Genomic DNA, 17,982 nt, shown 5'->3' with positions numbered 1-17,982 from the left:
GCTCTCCCTTCAAAAGTTGTGAAACTTCCAAAAGATATTGAGCCACCCCCTCCACCCCCATTTCCCCACCATCTATTTAGATATAATTTCTACGGGCCTGATGGGTACTTGACACAGTCGTACCCATATTGTATACGTTTTCCCCCAGATTGAAATACTATTGCTTCTTCTTGTTTTTTGATAACAAATACCGTGGTATTTAAAGTCGCAGCCCGTGAAAAATGGACACTAAGTTTAGTTAATCTACAAAACTGTATACGGTTACAACAGAGTAAACAAGAATCCGTGAATTTGACAAGGTGAAACACCCGTAAAAACAGACTAGACCTCGACTCCATAACAGTTTCTTCTCGGACGCACATGCATTTTGTGATATTTTAAACCACCAGGATGACCAGAAAAACTTCAGATGTAGGGAAATGGATACTCTAAACAATAAAATCTTTGTAATGGCTGATTTCAGTTATCAAAAAACGGTTCTAATAGTGACGTTTTTAAAAACTAGGGTCTGTCACTTTAATATCACTGTCAGGGCCGGTAGTATTAACTGCTCTATTTTTCACTATTAGAGCCATTTATGATCACTGAAATCAAACATTATTTTATTGTTTAGATTATCCATTTCCGTAGAACTGAAGTGTTTCTGATAATCCTGTTGTTTTCAATACCACATAATGCATGTTTTCATATTTAAAAAAAACCCCAACGTGCGTCTAAGAAGTAGCGGTTATCGATTCGAGTTTTGGTCTATTTTTAAAGGATATTTCCCGTTGTTAACGTCACAAACTCTTCCTTCACTCTGTTGTAACTGCACCCAACTGTGTTACAGATTTGTAGATTAACTAAACTTAGTGTCTATTTTTACGAGTTGAAACTAGGGTCTGCACCTTTAGAAGCTTCGATTGTTTTGTATGTTATTTGGTTTTATACTACCTACAACATTACTGTGCCTCCATTTCGGTTTTGTATATTATTTGGTTTTATACTACCTACATTACTGTGCCTCCATTTCGGTTTTGTATGTTATTTGGTTTTGTACTACCTATAACATTACTGTGGCTCAATTTCGGTTTTGTATGTCATTTGGTTTTGTACTACCTATAACATTACTGTGCCTCCATTTTTTTTTTTTTTAGGCTAGACACGACCCGGTTATATACACCTGCTTCCTGTACCTAATAGCCATAAGTAAATTTATGACCTAATTTAGTAAATTTTGTGGAGACAATTTTGAATAGTCCCATCCACACAATATAGTATAAGTGTATGTCTAAAACGCGGACTTTAAGCAAATCGGGCAACACGTTTGTTGAATCTTAAGTGATCACATAGATTTCAATGTTTGTCGATTATTTTATTTTATTTTAATTAAGTACTGTAAAGATATATTCATGTCTATAAAATAATAAAACATAAAATAAAAAATATATATGTTGTTTATTGCTTTTAATTCACATGGAATCACATGAACAATACATATCCGGTTTCCAGTGGTGACGAAATCAGCGCTCAATATAGTTCTCAACCACAGACAGCATAATAACTAAAATAAGCGTCGGAAGTGGATGAAACTGAAAGCTTGATCATCCAACTCTTGAAGATTATGCAGCCCCTTAGTTGGAAGGCAAATTAATATTGATATAAATATAGATATAAATCTAACCCTGACAGGACCGGTTGAGTATTATTTATTTATTATTATTATTATTATTAATTATTATTATTATTTATTATTATTATTATTATTATTATTATTATTTTTTATTTTTTTTGGGGGGGGGGGTATGGAAAATAGACAGACAAACTCGAGAAAGGGCAACCAAATTGGTTTTTTTTTAAAGTTGAAAAAAACTAGGCATAATATATTGGGGGGGGGGGGGGAGGTGCGCGGCTTTCCTGGTATCTTCCAATACTTATGCATAAAAAACGGTAAAGTATTCTGGATGTCAGTTAGACCTTTCATTCATATTCTGCCCGAGGGGCGGGAACTGTAAAGTATTCTGGATGTCAGTTAGACCTTTTATTCATATTCTGCCCGAGGGGCGGGACACAGCCTAGTGGCAAAGCGTTCGCTTGATGCGCGGCTTGGATCGATCCTAGTTGTGACGGAACATGCGCTTAAATTTGTTTCGCCTGTGGCGATTTTAATTGGTTAGAGGGCCGTGTGCAGTTTATTGCCCGTAGCCCAGGTGGGCAACTTGTTACGTAATACTTCTGCGCGACGGTCCTCGATCGGTACGCCTAATACACACCCAGCCAGGTGCGGAGGCCATGTGGCTAGTAGTTACGTAATATCTCCGGTAGTGCTGTTTATGGCCAGGAGATTGCTCGCGGTTGGCGACAGCCAGACTGACGATCAGAGAGAAATATAACGGCTCTAGTAGAGGTAGAATATGAGATGATACGTGAGGTACCGCCTTGTACCCCCAGGCAAAATCCCGATTTATAATAAATAGCTAGTGTTTTAGAGATATCGAGGAGAACGAACTAGGAAGGCTCCAGGGGATCACGAACGTAGTCCGTTAGGACTTGGTAAATATCATTTCTGCTCTGTGTATAACCTTGATGTGATTGATGTGACTTTAAAATTTTTGATACTGTATTATACCAATATTCTTTAGACAGTGTCTTCGGTCATCTGACGAAGTAAATCGTAGACTTTTTGTTCTAACATTATACGAGTATTTGGTAAGGCCAAGTAAAAAAAAATGTTTGGTTCCTGTTACATGCCAAAAACAAATAGGGTAGGTAGGTAGGGAAATGTTTTTTGTTCCCCCCCCCCCCCATTTTCGAGCTAATATTTCCTGAATAGTATAGCAGATTAATATATTAAAAGCTCTTTCTTTGTGTTACAGTGCAACTGACAATACATACTCTAATGAGAATCATTAATTATTTTCTATAAAAAAAAAACCCATGTCGTAACCTAGTCAAACCACAATCGGTATTAATGTAAACACCACCCAAGTCTAATACTACACGGTAAGGTTATAAATTACGATAACACTAAAATAACACTATAATTTGTTCATTGGAAAAAAGTTTTAATATCAAAGGTCTGATCCACAACATGGTTACACCCACTCACAACTACAGCAACAACACTGATCTTCCCGGCCTATTTCATTGCCAGTATTGCAGTAACAAAATGTACATCATGAACACAACGAAGATGTCAATAAAAATTAACAAAATAAGTTAACAAAAAGATCTCCATACTAACTATCCTCATAGCAGAGATATCAAAAGAAAACAACTATTTTCAGGAAAACCGTTTCCCTTTTGGTCGTCCATAAGGACACTGCACAGTATCTTTGCACTGTTGACAAAGAGGTAAAACAGGTTTGTATTTTTGCTTTTAACGGTCTGATCCACAACATGGTTACACCCCCTCACAACTACAGCACTGCAGACGCTATTAAATGTGAAAAGAGTTGTCATTTCTTAAGGTTTTGGGTACTACCAGTTCATTTCAAATGCCATGGATATCATCATATTTAATAATAAATACAGGGGTTATTTGTCAAACAAATGCAAAATATTGATAGAGTTGATGTCTAAATATTTAATTTAAGTAATCTTTTCAGCATAATCGGCTATTTTCATGTTTACTCTTTATGTTTAACATTGAATCGTAACTCGGTATTTCTAGAAGTTCGATTACGTTTTAGGGAATTCCCCTACCAAAATAGACTGGAAATTTGTATCATTCTGCTTTTTAACAGTAAACTAGCGTAACATTTTGAAGATTGGATTCACAAGTTCCGAGTAGTTCCGAATGAGTACGAGAACACGTCCGATAGCGTCTTCCATTTACAGAGTAGAATGTCAAAAATGTGCTCATTCAAATCAAATAATATTACACATGTATTTAAATCAATTTCAAATGAAACGACATTCAAGGAATCGGAACACCTCGTCACATTCCGCTACGCTTATATTTCGTGGAAATGTACGAGGAGTTCCGAATCGCTCTCGGAAGCTTTTCATTTGGAACTCTTCGGAAGTAAAATTGCGCGAAGTGTTCCGGGTCTTCTGGTAACGAGATCTTGGACTGACAGATCTCGTGGCATCTCTCTGCAGTTGTTGTTTTTAGAGTCGACGAAAATTAGGATTGATATTAATGGATTATTAAATAAAACAGGTGGGAAAAAAAAGGGTGGGGAAAAGGTTAAAAAAAGTTTAGGGTCGGCACCAAAAATTTAGGGGCGGTCGGGTAACCGGAACCAAACAATTTGTTTTTCTACGCCTAATATAAAGCTTAGCCAGTCATCCTAGACGATCTAGGTAAACTGTAGGTTATTGTCTTTATTGTGATAGGTACCAGTATTAATTTTGTGTTACAAGATTACTGAAAGAGTAGTTAAGGGTTAATTAAAAATTAACCCGTTACGAATAGAGCTGTAATTCCTTTATTGATTAAGTTCCCCTGGAAGCGTTCCTAAATTATCACACGTTACTGAACGAGTAGTAAGGGTTAATTAAAAATTAACCAGTTAGGAATGGTGTTGTAATTCCTTTATTAATTAACTTCTCCTGGAAGCGTTTCTCAATTATCACACGTGTGGGTGTGGTGTAACGGTGAAGTGATTCTCATATTGTGTAACTAGACACCTAGAGATTAACTAATTAAGTGATCAGTTCTGGGTTGTTATTATTGCTGTTATTAATTAACTACTACGGCTGTACATTTGTCAGCGTAGATTAATACAGATTCCAAAGTGTATTGTGTTTTTGTTGTGTTTCTAGAGAACTAACGTGCTATAATAATATATACTTTATATAAGATCGTATCTCTGATCATACCTAGAGACGAGCCATACTAGGGTTTAACAGCCTGTTACAGAGAGATCTAATAGATATACAGTTAGGAGAGATATTTTGATAATCGTGTTTTATTCAGTTACGGGAATTATAGAATCCCAGTGACACCCGTCAGTAGGCCCCATTGGGCTATTTCTCGTTTCAGCCAGTGCACCACGACTTGTACATCAAAGGCCGCGGTATGTGCTATCCTGTCTATGGGATGGTGCATATAAAAGATCCCTTGCTGCTAATCGAAAATAGTAGTCCATGAAGTGGCGACAGCGGGTTTCCTCCCTCAATATCTATGTGGTCCTCAACCATATGTCCGACGCCATATTACCGTAAATAAAATGTGTTGAGTGCGTCGTTAAATAAAACATTTCCTTCCTTCATATTCTGCCCAGTTTTTACATTTAAACTAAACAACAACAAAAAAGAAGAAAAAAAAGCCTTTCAACAATTACGTCCCACAAATCTAGCATATTTCAAAGAAAACATTTCCTCTAGGTACAATTTTTGTAACGCTACCCATAAAAAAGAAACCTATTTTGAACACAAATTCACACCTTTATCACATTGTCAAACAATATGAGGCATTGTTAGAGTATGAGCAGTTAAGAGAGTTATCTCCCTCTAATGGAAACTTTTTTTTTTTTTTTTTTTCTTTCCCGATCATACATGTAGATCTATCAATCGTCTTCGTTGATGTCGGAGTTTTCCGAACTGGATCCGGTGTGGAGCAGCATGTAACATTCGTAACAGACGCGTCCCGGCTTCATGTTCCTGTACTCCAGCTTGGTGTGTCGCGAACACTTCCCACAGATCACCTGCAACGGAAAGGTTTCATATCAGCACTCGTGTTATTGGGAAGAGGGGACCGGCCTCGGTGGCGTAGTGGTTAAGCCATCGAACTACAGGCTGGCTCCAACCCAGAGCGAGTTCTCAAGGGCTCAGTGGGTAGGTGTAATGCCACTACACCCTCTTCTCTCACAAACAACTAACCCACTGTCATGGGCAGACAGCCCAGATAGCTGTGGTGTGTACCCAGGACAGAGTGCTTGAACCTTAATTGGATATAAGCACAAAAATAAGTTGAAATATTGGGAGGGGGTAAGAGGGGCGGGATCTCGCTCAGTCAGCAGAACACTCGCCTTAAGTGCTTGTGACGTAGTATCGAACCCCTTTTTTCGGTGAAACCATTTTCTGATTGGGTTTTATTTCCATCACATACAGTGCTCCACTACAGGTATATCAAATGCTGTGGTATGTGCTGTCCTGTCTGTGTGATGGTGCATATAAAAAATCCCTTGCTACTAATGGAAAAATACAGCAGGTTTCCTTTGAAGACTCAGAATTACCAAATGTTTGACATCCAATAGCCAATGGAAAAAAAATGATTCAATGTGCTCTAGTGTTGTCGTTAAACTGACTGATACAGTATATAGGTATTTGGCCATTTTGTGTGGACTAGTCATACAATATTATAAAGATCTGAGACCATTCTGTGTGGATGGGTCATACAGTATAAATGTCTATGGTCATTCTGTGTGGATGGGTCATACAGTATACATGTTTATGGTCATTCTGTGTGGCTTGTACTGGATGGAGGAGCCGGCTCTTATGCCCAGGACAGGCGTGCGCTACAACAGCTTGCTCTGAACGTGCATGTAAAGCCCTATGACCTGACCTGACCTGTGTGTGGTTTGGTCATACTGTATAAATGTCTATGACCATTCTGTATGGATGGGTTGTGCAGTATAAAACTGAATGAGTTATACAGTATATAAGTGTCTGAGACCATTATGTGTGAATGGGTCATACGGTATAAATATCTATGGTCATTCTGTGTGGATGGGTCGTGCAGTATAAAACTGGATGGGTCAAACAGTATACATGCCATTGACCATTCTGAGTGGATGGGTCATCACTGAATCATACTTACGAATCCGCACCCCTTGCAGTTGTATTTCTTCATAGTGCTGCTGAACCTCGATCTACACCGCATACACTTGGCTGCCGTCTGGAACGGTTTCAGTAGAGGCGCGCGTTTGCCAATATCCTCTTTACAGATCTTAAAAGAAAGGAATGTTTGTTTAAGGTGTATGTATACCATCATATCAAATCCCATAGACGACAATGATAACATTTGTGGTCAAAACTCCTACACGCAGTTTTGTTTTAATCAACATAGGCCTAGGGCCTCCACGAGTACAAAATATTGGATGTTGTATAGTCAATCTCGACCCGGACTAGATGATAATGAGACTAAGGAATAAAGTAAACCAGCACTATGCAGCCCTATAATGCAATATTGGATGTTGGATAGTCAGTCTCGACCCGGACTGGTTGATAATGAGACTAAGGAATAAAGTAAACCAGCACTATGCAGCCCTATAATGCAATATTGGATGTTGGATAGTCAATCTCGACCCGAACTAGATGATAATGAGACTAAGGAATAAAGTAAACCAGCACTATGCAGCCCTATAATGCAATATTGGATGTTGGATAGTCAGTCTCAACCCGGACTAGATGATAATGAGACTAAGGAATAAAGTAAACCAGCATTATGCATGAACATGGCTGCCAAATCATGCCATTGTATTGCATTCCACACATTCCACTTTTGTTTTCATTCCATGTCTTATAGCCCTGTAATGTAAGCATATGGCAAAATGACGTCAGAAATGTAATTAAATGAGAGTGCTCTTCCTTGCATGGTACTGGAGTCCTGTGAACGGACTCGAGTCTTGCTAGACTCGGCCCGTGCCCAAGTACTCGAGTATTCGTGGATACCCTATACACCATGATCAGTTCGATTGAGGTTGAATGGGTGGTGGTGATGAGGGTGAACGATTTATTAATGCCAGATAAAAGTAATGCCAAATAATTTAAGTTTTTCGTGAGTGGTAGGGGTGGTTATAAACAATCCTTGCATTTACTTTATACTCGTTTACATACAGTGATTATTATTTCTAATTCTCTAGAGTTTTAATTATATTTATGAAGATATTTGCAACTTCTTGGTTATAATAGTGCAAACATATATATATACATTTCAATTATGGTCAGTTCGTTGTATAAACACTGGAATTATGTTTGTCTAATAACACAACGTGCCATTATTCACTTAAAATCCATACATGACTGTATAAATGATCTTATTTAAATACTTTTACTTATGTTTTAAAATGTTCTATGTTCTTTATATTATTCATATATATAAAGATTGATTCGATTTGATTTGGAATTCACAATTTGAGACAAAATATTTGGTTCGTTTTAAGAGTTAATTCGTTATACATAGTTCGTTCTATACATTCAAAATTATTGATAATATATAGCGAAACAAAAACGGGACTTTAGGACCAGTTCGTTATATGCAGTAGGTTGTTACAAGCGTGTTTGTTCTAAGTGTAATTTTACTGTATGGAACTAAAAGACTAACCGCTGTCGAACTCAACAATTAGAACCAGTTTGTTATACGCAGTAGTTTATTATAAGCGTGTTTGTTCTAAGTGTACTTTTACTGTATGGAACTAAAAGACTAACCGCTGTCGAGCTCAACAAAACGCTGTCGTCGTGTTCGGGCGAAGCAGGACAATCCGCTTCACTGGTGGCAGACTTTCGTTTGGTTTCCAGTTCCTGAAGCACCTTGCTGATTTCCTGAATCAGAAAGTAAGGGGGGTTTGTACCAGTTGCACGCAAACACATACGTTGTATTGATATACACAGGCACGTGTCCAGGGGAAGAATTTCGGGGTTTCGAAACCCCTCCCTGCTCAACCAATTTTTCTTTTTTCTCAATATATTTTTTGAAGATTATGACTCGACCCCCCCCCCCCCCCCCCCCCCCCCCCCGTAAATTTTGAACTCCACAGTCTAGACCCCCCAGCAAAAATTCCTGATCACGCTCCTGGTCCAGTATTAATTGTTCGTCGAACCCTCAAGCGAACACAAGGAAATGAAATGTTTTATTTAACGACACACTCAACACATTTTATTTACGGTTATATCGCGTCGGACATTTGGTTAAGAACCACACAGATATTGAGAGGAAACCCACTGTTGCCACTTCATGGGATACTCTTTTCGATTAGCAGCAAGGGATCTTTTATATGCACCATCCCACAGACAGGATAGCACATACCACATAGCACATAGCCTTTGATATACCAGTCATGGTGCGCTGGCTTGAATGAGAAATAGCCCAATGGGCCCACCGACGGGAATCGATCCCAGACCGACCGCGCAGCGAGCACAAAGGTGAAATGATTCGCAAATTATGCGAACGCAAACAATTGTGATCGTTATCGCACACGTTTGCAAAGTGGTGAGACTTCCTAAGTTATAACTTATCTAGGTTAAAAGATGCAAGTTTTGTTGTAATTATGATTTTCTGAATATATTTGTCATCTCTTGCACATTTATTATTTTGTCATCGTTTTAGATGAAGTGACAGACTGACAGCTATGGTGGGTGCCACCGGTGGGGCAGGATATGCTCAACTTTCGCGAACACCTGATATCGTAACTGTTATGAGTCTATGTCATCACAGCTGTACTTATTCCAATGAGTTCTGTCCGGTAATAGTTTTCACTTAGTAAACTAGTCTGGGAGTGGAAGTCCTCTTTGTGGCGATGTAAGAGGAATAAAATGTCCAGTAAAGAATCTCCTCGGGGGTGGCTGTCCTCCTATAGACGAGATACTAGGTAGAGATTCGACCATTTGACTCTGCATTGTGCGGAGATACGGCCCTGACCATGTATTACGGTTTTGGCAATCAGATTTATAACTATCTCGGTATTTAAGAGGACACAGAGATATAGAGAGAGATAGGGGAAAAACAGATAAAGAGAGATGGAGAGAGAGACACAGAGATAGACAAGAGAGAGATAGGAGCTAGACAGACTGAGAGAGAACAGAAATAGAGGACAGAGAGAGAGAGAGAGAGAGAGAGAGAGAGAGAGAGAGAGAGAGAGAGAGAGAGAGAGAGAGAGAAAGGAAGTGTAATGAAATAAAAATGTTTTTACCTGATACCAATCAATATCTCCACTGAAAAGGAATCAGAAAGAATGAAAAAGAGATTACACTAAAAGAAAATCTCTATAATTCTTATACTTTCATCCTTAAGATAACTACTGATTAAATGTGGACTTTTTGTTTAACGTAATCAAAGAAATATAAATCTATTTAAGTACCATTTCCATTTAAGTAGTTACATGTAGAGCTTCCTGCTAAAATTCCTGGGCCCCGTTCCACAAAGCGATCTTAGCCCTAAGATTACCGTAGGCGCATAGCTACCCTATGCACTTAAGTTGATCTTAGTGCTAAGATCGCTTCGTGGAACCGGGCCCTGGACTCGCGCCCTAAGAGTGTTATGCACATGTCATATTTGATACAATATTGTAAACTGTATGAATAATAAATATAAATAATCCATATTTTAACTTACTCAATGTTCTGTAATTCCACAGTTGAATTCATTCCCATGACGATGAATGTATCCGGAACAACAGAATTTTTTCCTTTGGTGATCTGTAAATATCAACAATTCATACACTATACTAACTTTATTTCAATCTTTCTTTCTTTATCTCTCTGTCTATCTCTCTCTCTCTCGGTCTATCTGTCTGTCTGTGTCTGCCTTTACTCTCTGTCATGTGCATAATTTTTATCTGCTAAAACAAGCAGCAGTTACTAGTCACATTTGACGATTTTTAAAATAAATTATTATGTGTGTTTGTATTGCCTTTACAAACCTTCAAATCACTGAGCGGAAGTTCGGATGTAATGGTGAACTTTCCAAACAGAGCTTCACTGCAGATAATAATGACATCAGAAAACTGAAAGGAAACAGAAAATCTTTGTGAAGGAACAAGTCTCCATATTCAGTGGCAGATGCAGGGAATAAACATCACGTGTATGAGATTCTTGTAAAAATTATGACCTATAGTTAAAAGTTATAATTTGTTTTGTTTTAAAAGAAAAAAAGAAATGTTTTATTTAACGATGCACTCAACACATTTTATTTACGGTTATATGGCGTCAGACATATGGTTAAGGACCACACAGATTTGAGAGGAAACCCGCTGTCGCCACTACATGGGCTACTCTTTCCGATTAGCAGCAAGGGATCTTTTATTTGCGTTTCCCACAGGCAGGATAGCACAAACCATGGCCTTTGTTGAACCAGTTATGGATCACTGGTCGGTGCAAGTGGTTTACACCTACCCATTGAGCCTTGCGGAACACTCACTCAGGGTTTGGAGTCGGTATCTGGATTAAAAATCCCATGCCTCGACTGGTATCCGAACCCAGTACCTACCAGCCTTTAGATTGATGGCCTAACCACGTCACCGAGGCCAGTTTGTTTTGTTTTAATGACACCACTGGTATACATTGATTAATTAAACACAACTAGAGGGCTTTATATCCAGACAGGACAGCATATACCATGACCTTTGACATATAATTCATGGGGAGCAGGATTTAGCTCAAGGGGTAGCATGTCTGTTTGTGAAGCGGTCAGTCATTGGATCGATCCTTCTCAGTAGACCCATTTGCAGTTTGGACTATTTTCCGTTCCAACCAGTGTTCCACAACTGATTCATCAAAGGCCGTGGTATGTGCTGTCCTATCTGTGGAAAAGTGCATATAAAAGACCCCTTGCTGCTTATCGGAAAGAGTAGCCAATGTGGCGGCAGCGGGTTTCCTATAAAGAAATATGTCAGGATGACCATATGTTTGGCATCCAATAGCCGATAAGATAAAAATCAATGTGCTCTAGAGGCGTCGTTAAATAAAACAAACTTTACTTTATAATTTATGAGGCACTGGCTAGAACGGGCAAAAAACAATCCGAGAATGGATCCACTAAGAAGGTTCGATCCTATGACGAGTGCTTTTCTGACTGATCTAAATCCAACACCACAAGGAAGTCCTGCCCCCTGCCCCCATCCGGATCAGTGCTTGATACCAAATTTCATTATAATATTACATGCTGCTATATTACAGGAGTATACTGGCTTCATTGCGCAAGTAGTTAAGTCATTTTATTTTTTTAAGTCCTCTCCCCTATCCACACCTTAAAAGCCCCTACACAACATGTACTTACAAGAAAGACAACCTTCCTCTGTTTCTCGCACGTCCCCGGGCTGATGAACGTAACCGCCCCTTCCTTGAGTAGTTCCCGATGTGCCACGTTGAAGTCCACCTTGGTTCCTTTCAGAGTCTGGTAAGCGTCATAGGTCTTCTTGAATTTATCCTGAAATATCAAAATAACCATATGTTAGACACCAAATAGCCGTAGTTTAAAATGTGCTGAGGTGTCGTTAAACAAACATTCCTTTCCTTTCCTCTCTCTCTCTCGACCAAGTGTCAAAATAACCATATGTTAGACACCAAGTAGCCGTAGTTTAAAATGTGCTGAGGTGTCGTTAAACAAACAATCCTTTCCTTTCCTCTCTCTCTCTCGACCAAGTGTCAAAATAACCATATGTTAGACACCAAATAGCCATAGTTTAAAATGTGCTGAGGTGTCGTTAAACAAACATTCCTTTCCTTTCCTCTCTCTCTCTCTCGGCCAAGTGTCAAAATAACCACATGTTAAGACACCAAATAGCCGTAGTTTAAAATGTGCTGAGGTGTCGTTAAACAAACATTCCTTTCCTTTCCTCTCTCTCTCTCTACCAAGTGTCAAAATAACCATATGTTAGACACCAAATAGACGTAGTTTAAAATGTGCTGAGGTGTCGTTAAACAAACAATCCTTTCCTTTCCTCTCTCACTCTCTACCAAGTGTCAAAATAACCATATGTTAGACACCAAATAGACGTAGTTTAAAATGTGCTGAGGTGTCGTTAAACAAACAATCCTTTCCTTTCCTCTCTCTCTCTCGACCAAGTGTCAAAATAACCATATGTTAGACACCAAATAGCCATAGTTTAAAATGTGCTGAGGTGTCGTTAAACAAACATTCCTTTCCTTTCCTCTCTCTCTCTCGGCCAAGTGTCAAAATAACCACATGTTAAGACACCAAATAGCCGTAGTTTAAAATGTGCTGAGGTGTCGTTAAACAAACATTCCTTTCCTTTCCTCTCTCTCTCGACCAAGTGTCAAAATAACCATATGTTAGACACCAAATAGCCATAGTTTAAAATGTGCTGAGGTGTCGTTAAACAAACATTCCTTTCCTTTCCTCTCTCTCTCTCGGCCAAGTGTCAAAATAACCACATGTTAAGACACCAAATAGCCGTAGTTTAAAATGTGCTGAGGTGTCGTTAAACAAACATTCCTTTCCTTTCCTCTCTCACTCTCGACCAAGTGTGAAAATAACCATATGTTAGACACCAAGTAGCTGTAGTTTAAAATGTGCTGAGGTGTCGTTAAACAAACATTCCTTTCCTCTCTCTCTCTCGACCAAGTGTCAAAATAACCATATGTTAGACACCAAATAGCCATAGTTTAAAATGTGCTGAGGTGTCGTTAAATAAACATTCCTTTCCTCTCTCACTCTCGACCAAGTGTCAAAATAACCACATGTTAGACACCAAATAGCCATAGTTTAAAATGTGCTGAGGTGTCATTAAACAAACATTCCTTTCTTTTCCTCTCACTCTCTAAACCAAGTGTCAAAATAACCATATATTAGACACTAAATAACCGTAGATTAAAATGTGCTGAGGTGTCTTGAAATATATACACAACATTTGCGTGTATGAGTGAGCTCCATGGTCTAGTGGATAAGCTGCTGGACAATCAAACTGACAATCAAATCCCGACAAAGCTGGCTCTCACATTCATTCATCTTTCTCATATATCACCCTCTGCCTATCATTCTCATATTCAATCTGTTTCGACCCTTTCTGTCAGCTTCCTCTGACTGTGTCTTCTGAGCTGACAACTCCATGGCCTACGTGTCTCAACTTCCTCCACAGGTGCAGTCTCTGTGTATTTCCCTGCACCCACCTGGCATCCTCGTCCTCTGCCGCTAATAAAGCTGGTCTGACCAGAGAGACGACTGGGATGTGGACGTGGACAGCAAAAGAAGTTGAAAGATAGGAGGAGTTGCCAGATCGGGAAGAAATGAGATGAAATTCAAAGGAGAGAAAGGAAAGGGGGCAGTGGGATAAACAAAAACCCAACCCAACCCCCCCAAAATATTTGCGTGTATGTGTATAATTGTATGTATGCGTGTATTTTTGTGTATTTGTGTGTGTTTTTGTAATTTCATGTGTGTCTGTGTATTTGTGTGTGTATATGTGTATTTTTGTGTATTTATGGGTATGTATGTATATATATATATATGTATGTATGTACATGTTTGTGTGTGTGTGTGTTTTTGTATATTCATGTGTATATGTGTGTGTATTTTTGTACATTTATATGTGTGTCTGTGCACGTGTGTATTTTTGTATATCATGTGTATGTGAATATGAGTATTTTTGTATGTGTGTATGTGTGTGTATGAGTGTGTATTTTTGTATGTGAGTTTGTGTGTACTTTTGTGTGTATGTATTTTTGTATACATATTCATGAATGTGAGTGTGTATTTTTGTAGGTATGTATGTGTGTTACATGTGTTAACGTCTATGCCACTCATTGTTTCTATAACAGATCACTGTGTATTTACCATCTGTTTTAGTGTATGTGTATGTGTGTTACATGTGTTAATGTCTATGCTACTCATTGTTTCTATAACAGATCACTGTGTATTTACCATCTGTTTTAGTGTATGTGTATGTGTGTTACATGTGTTAACGTCTATGCTACTCATTGTTTCTATAACAGATCACTGTGTATTTACCATCTGTTTTAGTGTATGTGTATATGTGTGTTACATGTGTTAACGTCTATGCTACTCATTGTTTCTATTACACAGATCACTGTGTATTTACCATCTGTTTTAGTGTATGTGTATGTGTGTTACATGTGTTAACGTCTATGCTACTCCTTGTTTCTATAACACAGATCATTGTGTATTTACCATCTGTTTTAGTGTATGTGTATGTGTGTTACATGTGTTAACGTCTATGTTGTGTATTTACCATCTGTTTTAGTGTATGTGTATGTATGTGACATGTGTTAACGTCTATGCCACTCATTGTTTCCATAGCACACATATCACTGTGTATTTACCATCTGTTTTAGTGTATGTGTGTTACATGTGTTAACGGCTATGCTACTCATTGTTTCCATAACGCAGATCGTTGTGTATTTACCATATGTTTTAGTGTATGTGTACGTGTGTTACATGTGTTAACGTCTATGCTACTCATTGTTTCTATAACAGATCACTGTGTATTTACCATCTGTTTTAGTGTATGTGTATGTGTGTTACATGTGTTAACGTCTATGCTACTCCTTGTTTCTATAACACAGATCGTTGTGTATTTACCATCTGTTTTATTGTATGTGTATATGTGTGTTACATGTGTCAACGTCTATGCTACTCATTGTTTCTATAACACAGATCGTTGTGTATTTACCATCTGTTTTAGTGTATGTGTATGTATGTTACATGTGTTAACGTCTATGCTACTCATTGTTTCTATAACACAGATCGTTGTGTATTTACCATCTGTTTTTGTGTATGTGTATGTATGTGACATGTGTTAACGTCTATGCCACTCATTGTTTCCATAGCACACATATCACTGTGTATTTACCATCTGTTTTAGTGTATGTGTGTTACATGTGTTAACGGCTATGCTACTCATTGTTTCCATAACGCAGATCGTTGTGTATTTACCATATGTTTTAGTGTATGTGTATGTGTGTTACATGTGTTAACGTCTATGCTACTCATTGTTTCTATAACAGATCACTGTGTATTTACTATCTGTTTTAGTGTATGTGTATGTGTGTTACATGTGTTAACGTCTATGCTACTCCTTGTTTCTATAACACAGATCGTTGTGTATTTACCATCTGTTTTAGTGTATGTGTATATGTGTGTTACATGTGTTAACGTCTATGCTACTCATTGTTTCTATAACACAGATCGTTGTGTATTTACCATCTGTTTTAGTGTATGTGTATATGTGTGTTACATGTGTTAACGTCTATGCTACTCATTGTTTCTATAACACAGATCATTGTGTATTTAACATCTGTTTTAGTGTATGTGTGTTACATGTGTTAACGTCTATGCTACTCATTGTTTCTATAACAGATAACTGTGTATTTACCATCTGTTTTAGTGTATGTGCATGTGTGTTACATGTGTTAACGTCTATGCTACTCATTGTTTCTATAACACAGATCATTGTGTATTTACCATCTGTTATAGTGTATGTGTATGTGTGTTACATGTGTTAACGTTACATGTGTTAACGTCTATGCTACTCCTTGTTTCTATAACACAGATCATTGTGTATTTACCATCTGTTTTAGTGTGTGTGTATGTGTATGTGTGTTACATGTGTTAACGTCTATGCTACTCATTGTTTCTATAACACAGATCGTTGTGTATTTACCATCTGTTTTAGTGTATGTGTATGTATGTGACATGTGTTAACGTCTATGCCACTCATTGTTTCCATAGCACACATATCACTGTGTATTTACCATCTGTTTTAGTGTATGTGTGTTACATGTGTTAACGGCTATGCCACTCATTGTTTCTATAACACAGATCGTTGTGTATTTACCATCTGTTTTAGTGTATGTGTATGTGTGTTACATGTGTTAACGTCTATGCTACTCATTGTTTCTATAGCACACAGACCGCTGTGTATTTACCATCTGTTTTAGTGTATGTGTATGAGTGTGTTATATGTGTTAACGTCTATGCCACTCATTGTTTCTATAACACAGATCGTTGTGTATTTACCATCTGTTTTAGTGTATGTGTATGTATGTGACATGTGTTAACGTCTATGCCACTCATTGTTTCCATAGCACACATATCACTGTGTATTTACCATCTGTTTTAGTGTATGTGTGTTACATGTGTTAACGGCTATGCTACTCATTGTTTCTATAACACAGATCGTTGTGTATTTACCATCTGTTTTAGTGTATGTGTATGTGTGTTACATGTGTTAACGTCTATGCTACTCATTGTTTCCATAGCACACAGACCGCTGTGTATTTACCATCTGTTTTAGTGTATGTGTATGAGTGTGTTATATGTGTTAACGTCTATGCCACTCATTGTTTCTATAACACAGACCGTTGTGTATTTACCATCTGTTTTAGTGTATGTGTATGTGTGTGTTACATGTGTTAATGTCTATGCCACTCATTGTTTCTATAACACACAGATCATTGTGTATTTACCATCTGTTTTAGTGTATGTGTATGTGTGTGTTACATGTGTTAATGTCTATGCCACTCATTGTTTCTATAACACACAGATCATTGTGTATTTACCATCTGTTTTAGTGTATGTGTATGTGTGTGTTACATGTGTTAATGTCTATGCCACTCATTGTTTCTATAACACACAGATCATTGTGTATTTACCATCTGTTTTAGAAACTGGTTCGAATGACTGGCTGCCTCCACCACCAGCTTCAAGGCATCTAAATAAACAGACATTTTATCATGAGAACAGGTGACAAAAATGTCTCTTATTTCAGATATATGACATTTTTTTAGACTCCCCTCCCCGCCCACCGTAATCTGGAAGAAATAGGTGTTTAACAACCCACACACAAAAAAACCCCAACATATTATTTTTTATTATAAAAAACGATATTATTGTTTCATGCCATGGGCCATACAGCCCCGTAGGAACATCTGGAGTGGAGGGTGGTGGTGGTGGTGGTGGTGGAGGGGGGGGGGGGCGTAGCTCAGTAGTACAGTGTTCGCATGATGCGTGGTCGGTCCGGGATTGATCCCCGTCGGTGGGCCCATTGGGCTATTTCTCCCTCCAGCCAGTGCACCACGACTGGTATATCAAAGGCCGTAGTATGTGCTATCCTGTCTGTGGAATGGTGTATATAAAAGATGCCTTGCTGCTAATTGAAAAAGAGTAGCCCATGAAGTGGCGACAGTGGATTTCCTCTCTAAATATCTGCGTGGTCCTTAACCATAAGTCCGATGCCATATAACCGTAAATAAAATGTGTTGAGTTCGTCGTTAAATAAAACATTTCCTTCCTTCATGGAGTGAGGGTGTGGTGAGGATGCAATCTTTAGTGGAGGAGGGAAGTCTCTCTAGTGGGTC

The 17,982-nt window shown here is 38.3% G+C and overlaps 1 protein-coding gene across 1 annotated transcript in view; it reads right to left on the bottom strand.

The window, feature by feature from the left end:
* Positions 1-5,077: 5,077 nt before the first annotated feature.
* The window catches only part of LOC121387025, a 46,707-nt gene continuing 33,802 nt past the window's right edge, over positions 5,078-17,982 (bottom strand). The window contains exons 15-22 of the mRNA XM_041518032.1: positions 17,278-17,336; positions 11,924-12,073; positions 10,569-10,652; positions 10,262-10,344; positions 9,840-9,861; positions 8,359-8,472; positions 6,749-6,877; positions 5,078-5,633 (exon numbers count right to left, since the gene is read on the bottom strand). Coding sequence (XP_041373966.1) covers positions 5,496-5,633; positions 6,749-6,877; positions 8,359-8,472; positions 9,840-9,861; positions 10,262-10,344; positions 10,569-10,652; positions 11,924-12,073; positions 17,278-17,336 — 779 coding nt within the window. The 3' untranslated portion in view covers positions 5,078-5,495. The remainder of the gene's footprint in view (positions 5,634-6,748; positions 6,878-8,358; positions 8,473-9,839; positions 9,862-10,261; positions 10,345-10,568; positions 10,653-11,923; positions 12,074-17,277; positions 17,337-17,982) is intronic.

This window comes from Gigantopelta aegis, chromosome 13 (assembly GCF_016097555.1).
Source record: "Gigantopelta aegis isolate Gae_Host chromosome 13, Gae_host_genome, whole genome shotgun sequence".
NCBI lineage: Eukaryota > Metazoa > Mollusca > Gastropoda > Neomphalida > Peltospiridae > Gigantopelta > Gigantopelta aegis.
This window is presented reverse-complemented; position numbering and strand designations above follow the sequence as displayed.